General features: G+C 40.6%; 1 protein-coding gene across 8 annotated transcripts in view; it reads left to right on the forward strand.

Moving 5' to 3' along the window:
- LOC111841526 (uncharacterized) overlaps positions 1-24,120 on the forward strand; it is a 120,728-nt gene that overhangs the window by 57,778 nt on the left and 38,830 nt on the right. For 6 of the 8 annotated variants that reach the window (XR_011993960.1, XR_011993962.1, XR_011993961.1 and 3 more), the window contains 4 exons: positions 55-135; positions 4,880-4,984; positions 13,613-13,705; positions 14,093-14,182. Coding sequence is in view for 1 of the 8 variants with exons in the window: in XM_072718483.1 (XP_072574584.1) it covers positions 55-135; positions 4,880-4,984; positions 13,613-13,705; positions 14,093-14,182 (369 nt within the window). In the remaining 7 variants the exon portion in view is untranslated. The remainder of the gene's footprint in view (positions 1-54; positions 136-4,879; positions 4,985-13,612; positions 13,706-14,092; positions 14,183-24,120) is intronic. The other 2 variants (XR_011993964.1, XR_011993966.1) reach the window with 2 other exon arrangements.

Genomic DNA, 24,120 nt, shown 5'->3' on the forward strand with positions numbered 1-24,120 from the left:
TGTATAGACTGATGAGAGAATGAGGGTGTCTGATTTGCTCTGTTTGCCTTACAGATAATCACAAACTGTTTAACATGCTGTTCCTTATTATTTATTCCCAACTTTTTACCTGGATTAGCAACACATTTAAATTAGGTGAGTTTCCCTGCATTTTCATACTTATTATGTGTGTAAATGGAAGTGGGTGTTTGTAATACATTTAATAACGTCTGCTGTGTGGAGGCTCAGCGTGTCACGACCGGGTGTAAGGGGGGGCAGAAAAGGAGGCAGCGATACAGAGGTGAGGAAGGATGAGAACAGGGTTTAATAAGGGTAAAATCTGGGTATGGGACAGGAACAGCAGGGACAGGGCAACTGGGACACAGCAGAACCAGGTGCAAACAGAGAGAGCAAGGACTAGCACAGGTAGGGAAACACAGGCCAGTGGTTCAAGGTCCAGATGAGGACTGCTGGGGAGCTGGGGCTTAAACAGGCAGAGGGGAAAGGAGGGAACTAGAGGCTGGTGCACTTATAAGAACTGGTGGAACTGGTCTGGCGAGCTCTTACTGGTGCAGGGAGGAGAGACTGTGAGCGCCCTCTGCTGAATCTCAGAGGTGTTGTGACACAGTGGGCAGTACTGTAGCTTCACACTGAGGGTTTGATTCCTGGTTGTGTGTGTGTGAGACTGAACCCTGGTTGGTCCAATCCCATTAAATTTGACTTATGTGTGGGTCTGGACAACAGGGCGACAGATGGATAAAAAACACGTCTGTGTTCACGGTGAAAAATGAGTTTATGACACTGTCTTGTTACTCCTCTGTGTAAGTGTGAGGGTCATGCAGGTTTGGGCAGAATAGTATGAATAAGCATGTAGTGTCTGAATGCTGAATACACAGTCCTGAATGTATTCAGTATTGTATTCTGGCAGGATACTCGAAATGTACCTTATTCAGAATACATTCTGACACTGTAATATATTGTAATCCCAACAAGGTTGATTAATGAAGTAGTGCAGTGGCATACGCATGCAGTGGCAGAAGTTGCCAACGTCCTTCCTGTACTGCACCCTGTAGACCCACTTGAACACGGCTGTAGTGTACGATGCCCTCCTCTCCATTTAACCCCCTTGGAAGAGCACCCCCCCAGCATCTACACCACTGGCATCAGTGTCTAATATAAAGGGCAGGGACAGGTCAGTGGGGGCAGCACTGGGGCCTCACTCAAGGCCTTTTGCAGACTACAGATTTGAGGATGCCACGACTGAAGATGGTATAGCCTATGTCGCCTATGGCTTACTCACTGGGGGCTTTGGGTGGGGATGCTGTAAAGCGCTTTGGGACAATGTAATGTTGTGATAATGCGCTATACAAAAATAAATTTGTTGTTTGTTGTTGTTATAGCACTGATATTAGTTTTTACTACAGTTTATTAAATACGCATATTCTTTCTAGAGAGCCTAGGCTTAGAAGAGAAACAAAATGATTGGTTTTTCATAGCAATATGCCTTCTCTAGTTAAGTGTGGATCACCCACTCCTTTTTCTGCCTGCACCATGCCTTGCTGTCTTGCTAATCACTGGCTAGTACTCAAAAGCCATTTCTGTGGTTTTTGTTCTCTTGCCTTATTCATCACAATCGCGGTGGATTAAAAAAAAAATCTATTAAGTCAAAAACAGTACTGTGTCATGCTATGCAAATATACATCCAGAACCATTCGTCAACAGGGGAGTGGGTGGTACCAGGAACTGCACAGAAAAGGGTATCGCAACTGTTTTGACACCTATCTGCCTATGTTAATCATCCAAGGGCAGGACCGGCAATCAAATACACCTCTATCCCTTTAAAATATATACCACTCAAGAGACGTGTCCTGTACGCCACACTGGGTGACGCACTGTCCTGCTCCCAACAACTGAATGGAGGTCAGTTGTAACTGAATCCAGACAGCCCCACGTCAGGCTTCACCAGTGTCACGGTGGTCTCTGTGTCTAGTAAGGTGGTACTTCCTACAGTGTGACAGGGACATGGCAGACGTCCCAAGCGCAGGTGTGGCCCACCACTGCCACCGAGTGGCGTCCTCATCGGTTCTTGGGGTGAGTGAGGTTGAACTCCCTTGTCTGTGCTGCTGGGCCCCTCCTACTGCATGTGGTGTCCAAGTATGCTAGGGGCACGTACAGTTCCCTCTACATGGACCCTGCGTCATTTCCCACATGCTTGGCCCTGAATGGGGCATTCCCTGACAAGGTGGCCAGGCTGGCCACACCCCCCAGCAGACTCTGGGGCCCCAGTGCAGGGGGTGACTCGCCTGGAGCCACGTGGCCCATAGCAGCTCAGCCACTTTGGTTGCCCACCCGGGCCTCCTCAGCTCTGAGCTGTCACAGCGGAGACGACGTGTGTTCTGGGGGGTGGGTGCCCTGGCCAACTTGGCCCACACAATCTCTCCATCGCCAGCCCCAGGGCTGCCTGCAGGGGGCAGGGCTGCTCCAGCTGAACATGGACCAGCTGCTTAGGGGAGAGAACCCTGATGAGCGGTTCCTTTCCAGCTTACTTTGGGGGGAATGTGCGCGTCGACCTGTCGCGAAGGTCCTCAGTGTTGGCTGTTGCCTGAAGAGGCTCAGCTGGCCGTATGCAGCAAAGTCCCCAGGTCATCTTTCATGGGGCCCGGTTGAACACACAGCCCAAACCAGCTCTTGGGCACCCCCACTAGTACAGCATAGCTGTGTCTGTCCCCAGGGCTGAGCAGCGGGAGGCAGGACAGCGTCGTCCATGAGCCACATGGCCAGTGGCGCGGCATTTTCCTCCAGCTCCTTCCCCTGCTGATGTTGAGGGTGAACCAAGGCGGGGAGCAGTAGGCGCAGTTAAACTGTTTTCCTTGGCCATCCTGACCATGTCCTCCCCAGGCAGAGCAGGGTTTGATGCCGTATGTCTCGTGATACATTACTCCCATGACCATCATTAAAATTATCTGCCATTTGTGCCACAGTCACCCTTCTGTTGGTTTGTACCAGATGGGATCACCTTCATTCACATCTCACATCGATGAGTCTTGTCCACCCAACACCCTGTCAGCAGATGGTAGTTTTTCCCTCCTCAAACTCAGTAGGTTCTCACCATGGCTGGCTGTCAGCTCCCCACAAGTGTGGTAGAAAAATTGTAAATCAAGTACTTAGAATAAAAAGAATAAAAGTCTGGACCTCTTAGTTTGGTGAGTAAAGAAAATATCTTTTATTCCAGCAAGTTCAGCAAAGCACTCCCATCACACTCTGGCCCTTGGTACCAAGTCACCCCCAGCACACAGAGCAACCAGTAGATAATCCATAGCTCCCAGGACTACTAAATCCTGATTGGTCATGAAACATCAACAAACTAAGCTGAAACGTATAACAAACACAATTCTCCTGTTTCATTGTTTCACCTTGGTAGCAAGGTAAAGTCCACCCATTATACGCAATTTACTAGAGACAGCCTCGGCTTCTAGACTCTACTTGAGATATGTATATAGATATTCATTATATGACATTGAATCACTGTTAATGTTTGGGTGTTCCATTGATTAATGATTAACACATTGACGTATTGTCCTGAATCACTGAAAATACATGGTTAACATATGATTAGTATGATTAACATGATACAATCAATTGCGTAACATATTATCTATTGACTACTACAACTACTTTAATAAGCTATAACTTTGTGCACCAGTTGGGGTGGCTTCGAGTCTCTTCCTGCAAGTGGTTTCTCCCCCCCTTTGCTCCACTGTCTGCCTCTCCAAGGTCCGAGCTTCTGCGAAGCCAACTACAGGCAGCTATCACAAAGCGAGGTCACACAGTATTCAAAACAATCTCTTCTTGCCTAAGGCCTAAAACATAACAGACCCAATATGCCTCCCCTCCCGGGCCTACTAATGTCCAATTTTACTTCCACACAAGCCTTGCTGTATCAGAGATGCTCTGACCCAGTCGTCTGGCCATAATGATTTGGTCCTTGTCAAAGTCACTGTGATCTTTATCTCTGCCCATTTCTTCTGTATTCAGCATGTCGACTGTGAGTATCAAATATTGTCTAATATATCCCAGACCTTGACATGTGCCTTTTTCACCACATTATACACATCATTATACGTGTTGCATGAGGGTAGTCATAATCTTTTGGCTCATCAGTATATTAATATATAATAATAATATTTACTCATTTTTTAAATATTCTTTCTTCTTATTTCCAGTATCCTGGTTTTCAGGATATTTTATTTTAGTACTGTGTCCTTTTCAATTTGTTCGCACCACGTTTACTTGTTTTCACTAAGTACTGTCTTTGCACTTTGTCTGTTTTGCACTACATGTATGTCCATCTGTGATCGTCTCATTTACTGTTCTATGCCTAAGGATTTCCCCTTGGAATCTTATTCTTAATCTCTTGATGCAGACAGTGTTTTTTTCTAGCTGGTCAGTGCTTTGTTGGATTTATAATGATGATCTTGCCAAGAGCCAAATGCATGGAGCCAGACATCGCTGTCCTTTTTAGTAACGTGCTCTAATTGTTAAGCTACCGCACAGGCAGTAAGAAAGGAATACAGAATACACATTTTGTTCGTGACTGGGAATGTGTGAATTGTACCTTTATAAAGTTTTTTTGCAGTGTGGAAGTATTATTAATTTTTCTGCTCTTTTTCCACTTCTTTTCTATTCTATCGTGAAAGCTAACTCTGTGAGCTATGCACAAATATTCCAATGTCCTGTACCTGTGCAAATGGCAATAAAGTCTATCTATCTATCTATCTATCTATCTATCTATCTATCTATCTATCTATGATGTAACATTTTATATTCATAATAGTGAGAGGATGTGACACTAGTATGGATAATTATACACCATAGACTAATGTGATCTTTCTCTTTTCAGAATATTCAATTCCGATTGCAGTAGCTGCTTTGGGAATCTGTGCCTGCATAATTATCAAGGATTATTTATTGTATCGTGAAGAAAAGCGCTTGGAGGGATTTTACTGTAAGTATGAAATTTTGTCCTAAACCATATTCAGCCCTGTTTGTCACTAACTTTCATGAGTCACCAGAGTACAATTAAAATCCATTCTCAAAGTTCAATTTTATGTGTAGTTTAAAATGATACTTACAATGATGCTTATTCAAAAATACATTTTATAATTATTTTTGAGCAAAATGTAAGTATTTTCAATATTCCCTCAAAAGTATACAAATTGACCTGCATTGTGCATAAACACTGCACGCCCTTGAAAAAGAACCTATCTAAGACTCGGTTGATAGATTATTAATGCTTATCATAATAAATGTTCTCCTGGTACAGACGCTCCTCTACTTACAAATTAGTTACGTTCCGAACGGCCATTCATAACTTGAAATCTTCGTACTGTAAGTCGTTATTCAATATCATTTGAAGGGTACTCAAAACTACATGCATAAGTAAGTACAGTGGTACCTCAGTTCTCGAACTCATTATAACTCGAATTTCTTAAAAGTCAAACCAACCAGTTCGAAAAAAAAACTGATTCTCAGAAGTCAAACCGTGAACGCCGACTTAAGATAACTTGTACGTGCGGGGAAATGAGTCACGCGACATGTCTCTCAGCGTAAACAAAAGGTAATGCTTCAGTCTCAGCCTCGCATTCGCTGTGATAGCATCATGCATGTTTACACTAGCTGAATACATATATTTAGACAGTAAAAATACATTTAGACAATGATAGACAGTGACTATTATTATTAATAAAATACATAAAAAAATAAAGATTTCTTATTGATTATTTTAATATTAATAATAAACCATTAATACATTTAATTATAATAATATTGTCGTGCCCAGCGGGGACGGAACAGAGACAATGGAGCAGACGTCAGGGTATCGGGGAATACGGGGTTTAATTACAGCTAAGGCAGGCAAAACGCAGATGGACAATACAATGACCGGACTGGGGAAACAAACTGAAACGCGGACTAAATACAGAGGACTAATGACAACAACCAGAAACTGCTGATCACACGGGGATTCCACACGCGGTTAATGAGGGGGCGTGGCACACGGAAGGAGCGGATGATCGGGGCAGGACACATTGTTTGGATACATTTATTTTCTTACTTTAAAAATTACTGTTTTGATAAATGTGCTTAGATGTGTTTAGTACAGTATATGCTCTTCTTGTTTTACCTGGTTCATTTTGTGTTTAAATGCTAAAAAAACATATTTCGGTGTAATTTTTTGGGGCCGGGAACCAATTAATTGGTTTTCCATTACTTCTTATCGGGGAAAATTGGATCAGAACTCGAACCGTAGTTCTGAACGGATTAAGTTCGAGTTCTGAGGTACCACTGTATATGTCATGCCCGGCTCGTGCTGATCCTCCTGTGTGCCACACCCCCCTCGCTACCTCGTGTGAAATCCCCATGTCAGCAGCTGTTTCTAGTTGTGTTAATTAGTTTTGTGTATTTAAGTCCGTGTAAGAGTATGTTTCCTGAGTCCTATCATTCTGTAACGCATTCGGCGCGGAGAAGCAGCACAAGAGCTGGCGAAATCAGGTGAACGACGTCAAGACGTTAATGACCAGATTGGGGAAACATACTTTAATTCAGACTTAATTACAGAGCAACAATCAACATGACTTGAAACAGCTGGTTACACGGGGATTCTAGCGAGGTAAATGAGGGGGCGTGGCACACCGGAGGATTGGACGAGCTGGGGCATGACAGTATGATATAAAGGCAATACAGACGCTCCTCTACTTACGAACCTTCATCTTACGAACTTTCAGACATACGAGCGAAGAGGACTGTAAGTCCAAATTGCGTTTGGTAGGCTCCCTTTTCTTGTCTGCAACATCAAAGTTTGTTCTGCGCGCCAATTACGGGTAGTACAAATCCTGGCCGCTACTCCCCCCGCGCAGCAGTGTAGCGTGTGTACTCCCAGCATCCCAGTTCTTTCTACTTGCTTATCGGTAAGACGTGCTCTTGAGATCAACGTTTACTTCGTTTTTATTGCGAATCATTCTGTGCATCCATTATCCATTTTTGTTTTATGTATCATTAGTAATGTGTTTTAGGATAAGAAAACATGTATTGAAAACATGTATTGAAAACATGTATTGAAAACATGTATTGAAAATGAAGCAATATTGTGTACAGCAGAGAAAAAAATGCAGATGGAAGTTTATTTCTATTTCATTTATTTAGAACTCGACCAAAGTCCTAATACCATACACCGTGCTTTCTAAGAAATATTCATGGCATTGGCAACTCTGTGCACAGCTGGTATTACAAATGTTGTTGTCAAGCTTCAAAATAAATGCCTCAAAATATTAAATTGTTTTTTTTAGCTGACAAGGATATGCAATGTTGTAGACATGATACAGAGGCAACAAAACAGCAATGGCCAAAGAAATGTCTGTCTCTCCATTGTCCATCATCATTTAGTGTCCATCCATCATAACAATAACTGTCACTCAGGGGCTTTCCATCAGTACTGATCAAGATGCTCATGGGCTTATCAGATCGTGAAACAAAACATTTGAGACTTAAAGCTGTATTCCATAAGACTGTAATGTTTACAAATTATGATTACAAATCACATTCAGGTCAGGTCAGGTTGGGGAGCATGCGTTGAAGCAGCGTGTTGCCACACCCACCACATGGCAAAACTCCTCAGGATCCCAGCCAGCAATCCCCCACACAGAAAATTTGCCAGTGTTACAGAGTGCAATGCCACTCCTGGAGCCGACACCTTATCGTGGTGGAGGGGTTTGCATGTTCCAGTGATCCCAGGAGCTAAGTTGCCTGGGGCTTTATGCCCCTGATAGGGTCACCCAAGGCAAACAGGTCCTGGGTGAGGAACCAGACGAAGTGCGGCTCAAAAGACCCCTTATGACGAGAAAAATATTGGAAACACGTTTTCCCTTGCCCGGACGCAGGTCACCGGGCCCCCCCTTGGAGCCAGGCCTGGGGGTGGGGCTCGATGGCGAGTGCCTGGTGGCCAGGCCTATACCCATGGGGCCTGGTCGGGCATAGCCCGAACAAGGCACGTGGGTCCCGAGGCCATGGAAAATGACTTCTGGATGGCTTCAAGGCGATTCTGGTCCACCATCCGGGGGCTCCGGGTGGGAAAGCGGTGCAACATCAACACTGTTTATGTTGGGGATGGGGTGCTGCTGACCTCAGCTCGGGACGTTGTGGGTCGGTGGAAGGAATACTTCGAAGACCTCCTCAATCCCACCGACACGCCTTCCGATGTGGAAGCAGAGTATGGGGACTTGGGTATGGACTCCCCTATCTCGGGGGCGGAGGTCGCTGAGGTGGTTAAAAAGCTCCTCGGTGGCCGAGCCCTGGGGGTGGATGAGATCCGCCCAGAGTTCCTTAAGGCTCTGGATGCTGTGAGGCTGTCTTGGTTAACACACATCTGCAGCATCGCGTAGACATCGGGGGCAGTGCTTCTGGACTGGCAGACCGGGATGGTTGTCCCCCTCTTTAAGAAGGGGGACCAGAGGGTGTGCTCCAACTATAGGGGGATCACACTCCTCAGCCTCCCTGGTAAGGTCTATTCGGGGGTTCTGGAGAGGAGGGTCCGCCGGATTGTCGAACCTCGGATTCAGGAGGAGCAGTGTGGTTTTCACCCTGGCCGTGGAACAATAGTAACATTACAATTTAAAACAATATTGTGACACTGCTGACCGTTTCCTAATCACTCTCTGTGTTCACGTCTGTCTGAGTAGAGCGGTAGAAGAAAGTGAGGGTGTGTAAAGCCCCTTCCCCGTGTCACCTGCTATTAAAATTTGGAGGGGGTGTCACGGCAGGAACAGTGAGGCTGGAGATAGGCCAGTATGAAATAGATTAGGAATTTGTGGATTGGGGTGAAGACATAGCCATTTTAGGGCGGCTGAATGGGAGGGGAAAAAAGAAAGTTGGATATTAGCCATAAACGAGTGAAGTTGCAGGCACTGCTAACAGCTACTTATGTGGAAGATTTGTTGTTTTTGTGGTGGGTAATTATGACACCTTACTGCCCTCCGCGAAAAACAATCACCTAATTACAATATTATCCCGCCCACACAAGCACTAATTTAAAACATTTTTGCCCACATAAAATGCAAAAAAATGGCTGTCCACAGCATGTTAAACCAGCTTCTGACAATGTTCACCCTGGGCAAAAACTCCGTTTTTCATGAACTGAAACTCATTTTGCATTTGGATGAAAGACCAACAGGTCGAGAAAAAGCAATGTTTTTAAAACACTCGTGTACATGTTGAGAAATCCTTTTCCCTGTTTCTCTACACGCGACACAGAACTGTTTTCTGAACAGCTAACTCGTACCCTTGCTGCGGTTCTTGCCATTAATTCAAAAGGAACTAGCATGAAAAAAATAGCTTAATATGGCTAACTAACACAAAATAATATTTATATATTAATAATATTAATATTCACATGCAGCATTTCCCAATTAACGGCTAATGACGACCAATCTATGTAAAATTAACTTACTTGCTAGCTAGACTAGATGTTCTACATGTTTTACATAACTATGTTCTACCCAATACTAACTTTAAAACGTTAACATGCAATCATGTTCTCGACTAAGATACAGTATAAGGACAAATATTTACATTTACAGGTTTCATTTTTCATTCTTACCTGAGGACAGCAGTAATGGCGGCTTGTTGGAGGTTCTTTTCGGAGACATACACAGGACTTGCGCATGTGCGACCTAAGCACACGTGCAGTTTTAAGTTTTAGGTCAAACCAGCTACACCCTTGTGACACTTTTTTCAGTGTACTTAACCTGGGTTAGAAAATTTGCCCCGCCGAACATAACTCTCACCAGCAATGTAGCAACTCTATAGCAAAACTCTGTTCACGGCCATAGAGTGAGTCTCATAATACTTTAGGATGAGCTTGGAACCTTAGAAGCTTAGTAGTAATTTCGCACCAGTGAAGTGACAATTACTGTATGAGCCAGTCATTCAGCCGGTGATTCAAAATGTATAAAAGGCATGCATTTATTCCTAACACTACAACTAACACGTGACAGACATCACACTTAACATGAAAGACAAAATAACAGGACAAGACAATAAAATCAATGAGCAGGATGGAATATGGGAAGGCAGTAACTCAATTTAAATGGGTACCCTCAAAGATTAATACTGTTCTGCAGAGTAAGCCCTTAATCCTAAAAGCATGACCCAAAATTATAAAATAGACTAACATAACAGGTTAGATTAGCAAATGAATGAAAGGGAGTTTACGTGGCTGCGGATGGAGTCTTTGGAAGCTTGTTGTGGAGGTAATGAGATGACAGAGAGAGCTTGGACGGCGAGGTCTGGAGCAGCTCTAGTTTGTGGTTTCTTCCTTCTCCGGCCTTTCTTTTCGGCAGCTGGTTTATACGCAGGTATCATCAGTCTTTGGTTCCGCTTCAACCCCGGAGGAATCCGAGGTGTGTGATTTTAAAGTCTAAAGTCCATGAATATTGATCATTAGGGATTTGACACTTGGACCAATGATCTGGAACATCCGACCGGAGTCCTGGTCTAGGGGTCTTTATATCAGTCCGATGGATTTACGACCATATAGTGAAGCAACTTTATACCTAATTTCGGTAAAAATATTTAACTTTAGATACATGCAACTACGTGATAATCCATGATCAGATTCGGATTTATGAGAATTTCTCCATCAATTTTATATCAAACATGCCATCGCAATCTGGATCCACATTAAATAATTCATAATTTAAAATGCCCCCCTAATGAAATCACACAAAACCCTTAATATTTCCATGGAAATGAACATAACAAAAATGGTTAATACTTGTATTGCTCTCAAAAGAACAAAGACAAACTCTCCACAAAGTTTGATTAAGATATTGCATCGATGTGCTGAATTTTAACAAGAAAACTGAGAAATGACAAAGCCAAAATTATTAGCTACTTAACTGTATTCTCAAACCTTATAAAATATCATAGGTGAAGACTCAGTGCTATTATACTGGAAAATGGAGGTTGTGCAAAGTATTAAAAGCAGGGGTGCCATGTGTTTTTGTTGAAAATAATTATTTCTTGATTTGTGAAGGATTGATTTCAATAAATTTATTTTAATGACAAGTTGGATTTTTCTCCTTTTCTTCAGTGTGATATGAATATACTTCACTGGAAGGTGGATTTTTTGTAACCCTTTTTATACATCTTTACAAGGGGTGCCAATAATTATGGAGGACACTGTGTGTGTGTGTGTGAGAGAGAGATCCTACACTAAAGTAGGTTATTTCATTCGTAGATTTATGAGTGCTCCGACCCACTTGTTATTTTCTATTTCGTTCTTTATTTGAACTTTTGACTGCTGTCTGGTCACAGAGTCACTGAGATCGGCCAAAATAGACACATTGATGCACTTTTTTGGACAACTTAATAATGCTGATGATATATAAGATGTCAACATTGTTTCGAGCATCTGCTTGAAAAGTCTGTGGATGTTACTGTTATTCATAATGAACGCCACTGTCATGACTCGCAGCACACGGACCAGGGAAACAGGCGAAGGAGATCAGGAGTGGGGTGAAATAAAAGGGTTTAATAGGTGAACGAAGGAGCATAACATCCAAACACTGCACGACACTACAATGACAGAATTAGGGAAATAAACTCTGATGTGGACTTAAATACACTGAACTAATAAGGACAACTCGAAACAGCTGTTAAACACTGGGAATCCACATGAGGTTAATGATGGGGCGTGGCACAGGAGGATCGGCACGATCGGGGTGTGACAGCCACATTTGAAGTGTTGCCTATAGAATAAATAATTTAACTGTGTACCATAGTGAAAGAGCACTTCATACAATCATAAAAGTTACCCTATCACAACCATATCCATCTGACAACCCACTACTGTATGCAGACTCCTCATAAATATTAACACACATAAACAGTTGAAAATGCAAAAACAATAAATATATACCCATGGAAAAGGACTTAGAAGGCTGACATAAACCAAATGCATATTGTTAGAACAGGCTAAAACAATTACACAATTTTAATCTAATAAACATACAAATATAAAGTTCACTCACACATACAGTATAAGGTCAATATAAGCTACCATAAGTGTTGGAAGTAAATCTGTTATGTTATTACTTATGTTTTGCTAGATGAAATGACATTCATATGTAAAATGATTGCATTGAATTGAAATGAACGTAATTCTTCTGTGATTTCAATTCAACATCTTACAGGGTGTACTCAATTCAAAATACAGTTCATAAATTGTGAACAACTCTGGTAAGCTACATAAAATGATCAAACTTGCTCTGTGTCAGTCATATCTTTTGAACTGGGAAAGTGAATCACCCATCATGACAAGCTATGGCAGAGAACTGTGCAAGTCAACAAAAGAAAGTGTTTGAGACAGCACCATCCAGGAAGCCAAGTTGCTTTTGTAGGTGGTCATGAACCCCTTGAACCCTCTCAGTAGTGAACAGTTCATAGAGAAATACAGGCTGGCCTGGGGTGAAATAATGAGCCCCCTTGGTCTGGTGTAGGATAAATTGAAAAGAGGACCACATCTGAATTTTGCCCTCAGTGCACCATGCAGCGCTGCTTTTATGCCAGTGGTGGATTCCTGCAAACTTACCGATGTACATGGCCTCACCAAGGCTGCTATGTTCTGTACCTGTGCATGCATTGATCACCTTTCTTGTGCGCACAACTATATACAATGTCCAGCAGGAGGGGACGCCTTGCATGAAAAATTGGTTTTCATGCCATTGCAGGCATCCCTGGCCTTGCAAGTGCAGTGGATGTAACCTTCAACCCTATTCAAATTTGCAGCCCCTTGAATCCCACCTGCACCTGTTTGTGGAATTTGCGAACTGTCACGGCGCGTACGCGCCCGGAGCACAGACAAACAGGCAGGAATCCAGGGATAGGGAAAACGGGGTTTAATCGTAGACGAGGCACGCTACAATGCAACATAACATCAATGACCGGACTGGGGAAACAAACGGAAACGCGGACTAAATACAATGGACTAATGACAACAATTAGAAACAGCTGGTAAACACGGGGAATCCACATGCGGTTAATGAGGGGGCGTGGCACACAAGGGGAGCGGACGATCGGGGCATGACACGAACTACTGCACTGAATGATGGGTATGATATTTGGAGGCTATTTAAATGACATCATCTGCATAAGCTGCAAATGGTGTAAGCAGGCCCTAGTTGTGAATTTCGAAAGGGGTGGTGGTTGGGGGGGGCATGGGGTCCATTTTCTCACCAGGGCCCAGTGTACAGTTGTTCCGGCACTGGCTTCCTCTCTAGCTAGAACATGCATCAATATTCCTTGATCATATTTTTGATGACAATTAGGATGGACAATACAAGGAATGGTCACATTTTCAAAGACCTGAGTGGCTGCTGTGTCTTTCCGCACCAACATTTTTTGCAGGGCAGTATTACAGAGTATGTTTAGCAGTGCAGTATTAAAACAGCAGTTGCTCCCAATACTTTTGGCAATATAGTGTATAATAGCAAAACATAAATACAGACAAGATATTTAATGCAGGCCTGTTTTATGATCTGTTTATTTAATCTGTTGTTTTACATGTTTTATTTGTTTTCAGATTTTGCTCAGAAAGTCCTTTTGGGGATATACTTTATACTTCACCTAATGTTAAGCTGTCTGTATCTAAGTGTGATTCTAGAAAATGACAAAGGTAAGGAAACCTTTTAACAGTAGTGAATTGTAAAATGTTTTAAAACCTGTAAAATGTTTGTAGAATGTTTATAAACTTGATTTTTTTAGGGGGGTGCAGTAAACAATAATGCAATAAAGCTTCTAGTATCAAGTCATCCCTGAATTACACCTTATTAATAAAGGCATATATTTTGATATAATCAATACAAAATACAAGATAATAATACATTCTGTGTAAAGTGTAAAAAGGACACTTCCAGTGATGGAGTGGTTTTGATATTTAATTTGTTCTGTGTGTCTTCAGAGACATATTTACTGATTTTAGAGGAACAGGAAGCTGTTTATTTCATTAATAATCTTTGTTGTATTAAAAACTGCAATTAACTGCAACTAATCCTGACCACAGGACGACCTGTAAAGATCTGCGAGTTTGTGTTCATCTACATTCTGAGTGTCACATTTCTCTTTCGATTCTGGATTCGGCAAGATTTACTTGGTACAAATTTGTTTTATTTTTTAATTATTTTTAAACAACCCTTTTATGGATGAAATGATGAATCACAATAAAAGATTGTGATTTTTAAAAAAAAATTTGTAAAACAGTTTAATTCTGTAAACAGAGCATTAAAAATGTTTACATTAATGAGAGCATCCAATGACAGATATACAGTTGTTTCAAGGTATGCACAAGTGTCTTGACTAAGTATTCTGATCTTGATTCCCTCTGCTTTTTCTTGTTTATAACACTTAATAGTTTCTGATCCCCAAACAAATTTAGCATAATACTATAAGGACAACCACCATTAACACAACACACTGCTTTTAAATGACCATCGAATTCATTGAAGGAAAAAAATTTCACGCATATCACCCATGTGACAAAGTGCAGTGGTACCTCAGAACTCAAACTTAATCCGTTCAGAATTCTGGATCGAATCCTAAAAAGTTCGAAAATCGAATTTTCCCCATAAGAAATAATGGAAGACCAATTAATTGGTTCCCGGCCCCAAAAAATTACACCTAAATATGTTTTTTTTTAGCATTTAAACAGAAAATGAACAGGATAAAACAAGAAGAGCATATACTGTACTAAACACATCTAAGAACATTTATCAAAACAGTAATTTGTCCAATTTATCCAAACAATGTGTAAAGTAAAAAAAAAAAAACAATGTATTCTGCCCCGATCATTCCGCTCCTTCCATGTGTCTCGCCCCCTCGTTAACCTTGTGTGGAATCCCCGTGTGATCAGCTGTTTCTGGTTGTTGTCATTAGTCCTCTGTAATTAGTATGCATTTCAGTTTGTTTCCCCAGTCCGGTTATTAGTCCGTTTTGCCTACCTTACCTGTAATTAAACCCAGTATTCCCTGATACCCTGTCGTCTGTGCCTTGTCTTCGTTCCGTCCCCGCTCAGCATGACAATCAGTGTTAATTTTGTTAACGAAACATTTTTGTCATCGTCAACGACCTTTATTTTCAGACTAAAATGAGACGATAACTAAATAAAAATGATTTCGCGAGGCCTAAGACTATGACGAAGTGTATTGACACTTTCGTCAATGAATAAAAACGAGACGAAAATGTTTGCCATAGATGAGATACAATCAGAACTGGGGCCTGTACTACGAAGCGGGGTAACTGGCTTATCGGGGTAACTTTGTGAGTAACTTGATGACGTGTTGTGTAACTTCGCGATTAACCCGTACTACGAAAGGTGGGTAGGTTTTAGTCGAGACATGTTGCTATGGCAATTTATGCTAAGTCTCAAAACTGCTCCAAGCAGTTTTTGTTCTTGGTTAAGTCGAGGTTTCTGCATAAGCCAGCCCTATATGAGCACCGCCCCTCCCACTACAATTTCTCCGAAGACAATGCTGGCGTACCTGAATAATCGGTACGGCATTGGCGCGCGAATAGTGAGGGGCTCTCTCTGTTAATATGTATGAAATGGAGCAATGGCATATAATATGCATACAATGTATTAATTAATAACTGTTACAGAGAAAGTTATTCTGAAAACCCAAGGGGTGTGCATTGTTCCCTGGTGTCCACTGATCAAAGCACACTTTATTAGATGTGCCTGTCTTGTCTAGTTTTAAAGTTATTAACCCATTCATGTATTATCGACTGCACAGTATACGGACACATTGGAACATTCAAAAATTAATTAAAATTCATATGTAAAGCTATCTGGGAAACAAAGGGGTGTGCAACAGTCGCCATGAGCCCAAAATACTAAACCACCATATATCATTACAGCTGAAAGGACCTATATTATATTAGCTATTAACATGATTTGGCACAAATCACAAAATGTTTTGAAACGGAAAAATAATCGGTGTGCATCGATGTCTGTGTACTGGACATCACAATTCTGTCATTAAAAACGCCCACCTTACTTAATTCCGTAAAGATATTAAAGCCAGAAAACTGAATATCGAATATGTGTAGGAATTATTAGCTCAAATAAATTTTTATATTCTCCACCAATATGTTTGAAATTAATTAAAGTTTAATTAATTATTATTTAATGCTGATTATTAACCAATTGTTATGCCGAATGGTCGGCTCCTCCAAACTCAATTGAAGTATCCCCGTAAGTCTGTTAATGTGAGACTTAAACGGGATTGACTAATTACCAATATCACTTATAACCTAGGTTAGAAGGCTCGTCCAGCGAGCTGCATCATCGGGTAATGTAAACGATTGGTAGCGAAGCTCCCCTCACGGCCGATGAGAGAGAGTCTCGCGATGTTTCAGGAGAGTTTGAGGTTCAGAGCGTGTAGCAAGATCGCACAGAGGCAGGGACTTATTGTGAACACTCAATGACGGAGGCTGAAGTTGTGTAAAAGACATGCATTTATTCCTAGCTAACACTACAACTAACATAAGACAGACATTACACCTAACACAAACAACAAACACGGAATAACGGAATAAAACAAACGATGTAATTATGAAAATGCAATGACCAGATTTAAATGAGTAACCTTAGATGGGAAATACTGTTCTGCAAAGCAAGCACATTTTGTGGAAACACGACCCTAAAGTCTTATAGCAGGTTAGCAGAACAGCTTAAGTTGTTAGAATGAAAGGAAGTTGGTTTACATGGTTGAAGAGGGGGGGGGGGTCTTGGCAGTTGATGGCAGAGCTGCTGAGCTGATGGCACTCAGGAAGGCACGGCGTTTGGAGCAGTGGAGTGGAGCCCCTTTGGATTTTCTGTCCTGGTCAAGCTTTGTCTTGGGTGCTGTTATCTGTTCAGCTGGGCCTTCACCGGAGGACTTCTTGTGGGCTTCTCTTCTCCCGGGCTGATGGTCTTTTCTGCGCTGCTGATGGTCGTTCTGCGCTTGATGATCTGTTTGCCCCGGCTGATGGTTGTTCTCCCCTTTCTTTGTTCTGAGGTGCCAAGGTTTTATGCTCTAAAATTCATGAATAGGGATGACCAGGTATTCGACTCCTGGCCCAATGGCTGGCCATCCATTTGGCGGGCTTTTGGAAGGCGGTCTGTATCAGTCCTTTTGGGATTTATGACTTGACTGATTCTCCCTTTACTGATGATTTTCATTAAGCTGTTATAACTTTTGATACATCCACTTTTATGGTAATCACTGACTAGATTTGGATTCAGGGGTGATTATCAATCAGTTTGACACCAAACATGCCATACCAGCTTCACAGGTACATACCTCATACCATCTGCATTAATTGATTAAACAATTAATTATTTTATCTATGTGACTGATTCACATCAGTATAGGATACAGGTGTTTTGGGTTGCACCTCAACAGATGTTACACTTTGTGCGGATATTACATCAAATATTCATATTACAAACAGCACATCTTATCCATAGATAGGCGTGGCCGTTAGTTTGTGGTAATATCAATATTTTGGACATCTGGAAAGAACATATTTTGTTTGGTGTGGCTTATGCCAATTAATCTTCTCCAGAATGGATAAGATACACCTTAATTCAGTTCTTTTAACATAGCATGTTAGAACAAAGAAACTTGGTAACAGTCCACCAAGATCAGATAAGGACCACAAAGGAATGTTGGAAGAGAAGGGGGTTGTTAACAAAGAAGACTCTCTAAAAGTTAGGACACATTGGTTACACTAATTTTCCAGATTCTTCTGGTATACCATGAGAACATATATACAATGGTAGCTATACCTATCTATTTATTTAAATTTATATGTGTTCAAGTGCAAAGGGGTAAAATAGGTGATACTCTGTGAACATGGTTATAAGGGTGGCACACAAATCACTAAGATTGTCTAAGGACACATACAAACATAACCTATCTGTATATTGAGGCTAGTAGTCGTGAGTAAATCAATATACAGGGTATACAAAAGCCCAACTTAAATGAAACTTTCTTTAGGGTGTTGGTCTGTTCGGTGAGTGGTATGCAAGGCAGGATATCTGGTGAGGGGGTTGTGTGCCAAGTCGAGGGACCCCTGTCCATTAGGTCCACTCTGCTTGTCTGTAGGTCCCTAAATCTTTGGGCAATAAAAGTTGGAGTGCTGGCCTCCCTTGTTATCTGTGTGTGTTTATGTGTGTAACCCCCCTTTGGTGCCTCTCGTACCAGGCTCGGCCTTGTCTCAGGCCACCTGGAATTCAGGCCCTGTGATATGTGCATGTGTGATCCTACATATGAGGCTAACTTAACCGCGGTGACAGGTTCCTAGTCGTTTTTTCACTACACATATGCTTCTATTTTGTCCTGTTGTAAATCATTTAATTGTTTGTTAAACAGTGGCTCACCTTCTATTAAGTGTCATATGAATAGACACCTTTTTAAGAACATAAGAACTATACAAACGAGAGGAGGCCATTCGGCCTATCGAGCTCGCTTGGGGAGAACTTAACTAATAACTCAGAGTTGTTAAAATCTTATCTAGCTCTGATTTAAAGGAACCCAAGGATTCAGCTTGCACTATGTTATCAGGAAGACTATTCCATACTCTGACTACACGCTGTGTAAAGAAGTGCTTCCTTAAATCCAGTTTGAAATGTTCTCCCGCTAATTTCCACCTATGGCCATGAGTTCTTGTATTTGAACTAATGCTGAAGTAACTATTCGGTTGAACAGCATCCAAACCTGTTAGAATCTTATAGACCTGGATCATGTCCGCCCTCAGTCTCATTTGCTTGAGGCTGAACAGATTTAGCTCAACTATCCTTTCATCGTATGACATTCCTCTAAGACCAGGAATCATTCTTGTGGCCCTACACTGCACCTTTTCTAAGGCCGCAATGTCCTTTTTAAGATATGGTGACCAAACCTGCACACAATATTCTAGGTGAGGTCTCACCAAGGAATTGTATAATCTTAGCATTACCTCCCTTGACTTAAACTCCACACACCTGGAGATATACCCCAATATCCTATTGGCCTTTTTTATTGCTTCCCCGCTCTGGCGAGAATGAGACATGGAAGCATCAACATACACACCAAGGTCTTTCTCATAATCAGCTACCTTTATTTCAGTAGGTCCCATAAAATACCTGTACTTTATATTTTTGCTCCCTGCATGGATTACTTTACATTTGTCTATGTTAAATTTCATCTGCCAGGTATCGGCCCAGTCACTAATTAAATCAATATCCCGCTGTAGCTGCTGAGCCGCTAGTTCAGTATCTGCTACACCACCCACCTTGGTGTCATCTGCAAATTTCACCAGTTTACTGTATATATTGGTGTCTATATCATTTATGTAAATTAGGAACAATAGTGGTCCTAAAATTGAACCCTGCAGTACCCCACTATGAACGCAGGCCCACTGTGACATTGTGCCTCATATAACTACTCGCTGCTTCCTATCTGTTAACCAGTTATAAATCCAGGTCTCTACAGTTCCTAAAATACCTGTCGCTTTGAGTTTAAGTAAGAGCCTCATGTGGGGGACAACATCAAAAGTCTTTTGGAAATCTAAGTAGATGACATCATAGGCCTTCTTATCATCAACTTCCTGAGTAGCTTCCTCAAAAAACTCCAACAGATTTGTTAAACAGGATCTACCTCTCCTAAATCCATGCTGGCTATCCCTCAAAATGTTATTTGAGTCCAGGTAATCTACCGTTTTCTCTTTGATTATAGCCTCCATAACTTTACCAGTTATACAAGTTAGACTGATTGGCCTATAGTTTGACAAATTACTTCTATCCCCTTTTTTGAAAATGGGCGTTATGTTGGCATGCTTCCAATCAGAAGGTACCACACCTTCAGATAAGGATTATTAGCTGTAAAACATAGAAACACGCTACTGTATTAGTGGGAGCTAGACACAACAAATCTTTCATAATGAGTAGAAATATAAATACATAGCCCTACCACTTGACATGATGTCGCAGCAAGTCATCTTGACTTGCTGCGACGTGCGCTTTCCACTACTATTGCATTTGAAATCGGATCAGTAATTGTTAACATTAGGTTTCATTATGAGTAACATATAGTAATGGAACTTCAGGGAGCATTATATTACTTAGCAGCATATAATAGGTGACTTCTGAATTGTGTCGCATCTGTTAGCCTCTGTAATTATTAACAGTATTTCAATTCTTTTCAGAAAACACTTCATTGTCTAATACTCGGTCGTGAGATATTTTAGATCACGTTTTATGACCGTGAAAATATACGTATGCATTTTCTTCGTCGTCAATACGTTGCCAACAGGCCTGCCTGCTTTTGTTGGCTGCAGTGGTATTGGACTTTCTTTACAGGGTTGATTTAAACTCCTCATAACCCTGCATAATTAGCATGCAGTCTTCCTCCGTGAAACATATGGAGATCGCGCTATATGTCAAACGGTGCCTTCCGTTGCCGAACGTGCTCCATATACTGTATGTGAATGCGCACAAACTCCAATGCAGTTAACACCGATTTAACAAATCAACTTCTTAACTGGCGTCGTAGTACTGATTAGCCCCGATGGAGTCAACTTGATTTTGTCAACCTCGCGTTCGCAAATTACCTCGGGGTTAAATCTGATTTGGTTAAACCCCCTTCGTAGTACAGGCCACTACCCACTAAACATTGGACGTCGGATAGGCGTGCAGATCATGTCTATATTAGGTCCGTCAGTCCATGACCAATTCTGGACATCTATACAACGTCCAAACTAGGTCCACAATTTGAACGTCCATCCATGACCCAACTTGCACGTCAATATGACATTCAACATTTGAACGTAATTTTTTTGACGTTATTTGGACGACTATGACAGGTGCAGGAAATATAGTTTTATTTACAAATATCAACACTTGTTATCAACATAATAAATGTGAATACAGATGATTATTTCGAAACAAACATGATTTATTATGCCAATGCGTACGTATTTTATGTGCATTTGCGCTGATATGACAATAAATTATATCGTGCATTGTTTTTTATGTTCGTTCTGAAAACCATGTGAAAACTGAGTAGTGCAGAGCAGCTGTAACAGTTTTATCCACATCCCTCGCGGACACTTTTGTGCACGTGCAGAACGCGGGATTTCAAAATCTGGCAGCAGCTTGATGCCCGGTCGAACAAATTAACATCCAGCTTGCTAAACCAGGTTAATGCTAAATTATGTTTTTTACTTACATAAGAACATAAGAAATATACAAACGAGAGGAGGCCATTCGGCCCATCGAGCTCGCTTGGGGAAACTACTTTTCATGATACTTTAGCTCTGTACTGTTCTGTTGTATACACTGTAGCACCGGCTGGGCTCATGTCCCAGCATGCCCCGCGTGCAGTTGTAAATAGCCATTGTTGTGTTGTTGCTGTTATTGTTAATTAATAGGTAATTCCTTATTGTTGCGCATGTGTTTACATGTGTCTTGTGTGTACCCGGTCTGATCCTCGTGTGTAATTAGCTTACATAAATGTCCCACCGTGGATGCGTCTTACAGTTTGTTGTCCGACAACCTTGTGTTTCTTACATATAATTATGTTTGGTGCTCTTTGGGTGCCTGATGTAATTCTTGTACGGATTATTAATTGAGTGGATGTTCTCCGACAGAGTAGTCTCCGTGTTTCTCTGTTCGCGATACCTCCATCTGCCCGTCGCAGTAATACGTTACTTAAATTTAAGTTTTAATTGAAAGCATGGTGAAATTGTTCATTTATATATGAATTTAGTCGAGACACGACATACACATTGTCTAAAATTAGTCTGCTTTTGGTATTATAAGACGTCCACAACGACCACATTTGGACTATAAATAGCCCATACATGGAGGTCCCACGGCCGTCAATACTAGACGTTCATTAGACGTCAAAAAAAGACGTCGCCTGGCGTTACAAAACAACCCCTTCAGTGGACCAAAATTGGACGTCCAAAAACGACATATTAAAGATGTCATTCCAACGTCACTATGCGCAGTGGGTAATGTCGTTCGCTGAAGGCAGGGGTATTCAACTAAAATTTAAAGAGGTCCAGTTAGAGTATATTTCTTTAAGCAAAGGTCCGGAAGATCGTTATGTACTATTTAGTGTGATATATATTTAAGTAGCCTTTTAATTATATCAATATTGCATGTAATCAATACCTATCAAATAAAATTAATTCAGTACAATTCAAAAAACTTTTGACAATATTTGTCACGTGACAGAGAGCTGAATATATATGTATGGCTTCCGATATGTATGTTTTCTCATTTACGAGTTTTATTTTAAAAGTAGGGCTGCATTTCAAAATGGGATAAAATAAAATGTGAAAATTGTGCATGTTTGAATAAAGTGTTTAAATTAAACCGTAAAATCCTAATACAATCGTTTTTATGTCATATATGTTAGTGTTCATGAATTTAAGTATTGGTTTCGATAATCCCACACCGGTAATAAAATTTAAGTCTGGTTTTAATATAAATACATACGAACTTCAATCGCTTTTAGAGTAGGATATCGGCGGTCATATTATTTCAAAAATATTATAAAACGTGACATGTTTTTCTCATAGTAGCTTTATATTTGTCGGGAGTAACAACAAACGGAATGACAAGCCGTTTCAGGAGAAAACAGCGCATTTTACTTTTCATTTCAAATAAAACGCGAGGTTGCCAACTTCGGGCAGCTGACTAGAGTGAGATTTTCAATTCGAGATGTCTGCACACATGTAACAGTTCTTACCTTGTAAATAGTCTGCTTTTGTATTTAACTGTGTAAATGCACTTTTGACATAGCTAATTTTAGGTTTATAATGGAATAATATAGATTTGCCGTAAGATTTCCTGCGCGAGTCTGAAAGCGTGAGTTTCATACCAGAAGCTTGAGATTTGGCAACCCTGAAAACGTACATTTTTTTTGTTTCACCCGAGTTGATTTATATAACAAATAACATTATTTTATACAGTTGTTAAAAAGCGGCAACTTCAACGAACATGAAATCACCTGAAAGTGAGGAGAGTTGATTTTTGGCTCTATACACTTAATAGAATTGTAGCCTTGATGTAATTATATTGCTGTTGAAAATGCTAAAATAGAATGGTTGCACTTCCTGCTACTGATAGCCCTTGAGAAGTAGGCTATGTTTTCAATATTTGGATTTTTTTTCTTGATAATGGGTATATAGCCCTAAGACCATTATTGGTCTTTTTCTTTAAACATATTTGAGAATTTCAGGTGAAACAATTAACAGTGAACAATAGCAAATAAAAATATTACAAATATTTTTATTTTAATATTCAGAGAGAGCAGGCCTGGTGGCATTATTATTTTTGCACTAATGGCACTCATGATTTGACAGACTCAGATTCCGGTTAAATAAACAATTTTTTGTGTTTCAAATAAGAGTGAAATCTGTGTCTTTGTGTACTGCACAGTCCGACCTTAATACCATTCTTTAACATTTGTTTCATTTCATCTTGGTTAACATAATGACTTTCAGAAGTCGAAGGGAAACTTTAGACATTACACTTTGCACTTTTAATTTTAGTCGACTAAATCAACTGTAGTTTTTGTCGACTGTAATCTTATGATAGACAGTCGACTAAAACTAGACTAAAACTAAAATAATTTAGATGACTAAATTACATTTTAGTCAAAAGACTATGACTAAAACTAAATAAAAATTTGCTGTCAAAATTAACAATGATGACAATATCATTATAATTAAATGTATTAATGTTTATTATTAATATTAAAATAATTAATAAGAAATCTTTTAAATGTAATTATTATATAATAATAATTACTGTTACTGTCTATCATTGTCTAATGTATTTTTTTTTACTGTCTAAATATATGTCTTCAGCTAGTGTAAACATGCAGGATGCTATCACAGCAAATGCGAGGCTGAGACTGAAGCGTCACTCTTTATAAAAATTCTTGTACTCTAATAACTGGAACTGACCTGTGCCAGTGTTAAATTAAGTATTTCAGTGTTTATTTCTGAGTAGAAAACAACAAAAAAATTAAGGTAGAGCAACTTTATTTGAATGAT

The sequence above is a fragment of the Paramormyrops kingsleyae genome, chromosome 12 (genome assembly GCF_048594095.1).
Source record: "Paramormyrops kingsleyae isolate MSU_618 chromosome 12, PKINGS_0.4, whole genome shotgun sequence".
Classification (NCBI taxonomy): Eukaryota; Metazoa; Chordata; class Actinopteri; order Osteoglossiformes; family Mormyridae; genus Paramormyrops; species Paramormyrops kingsleyae.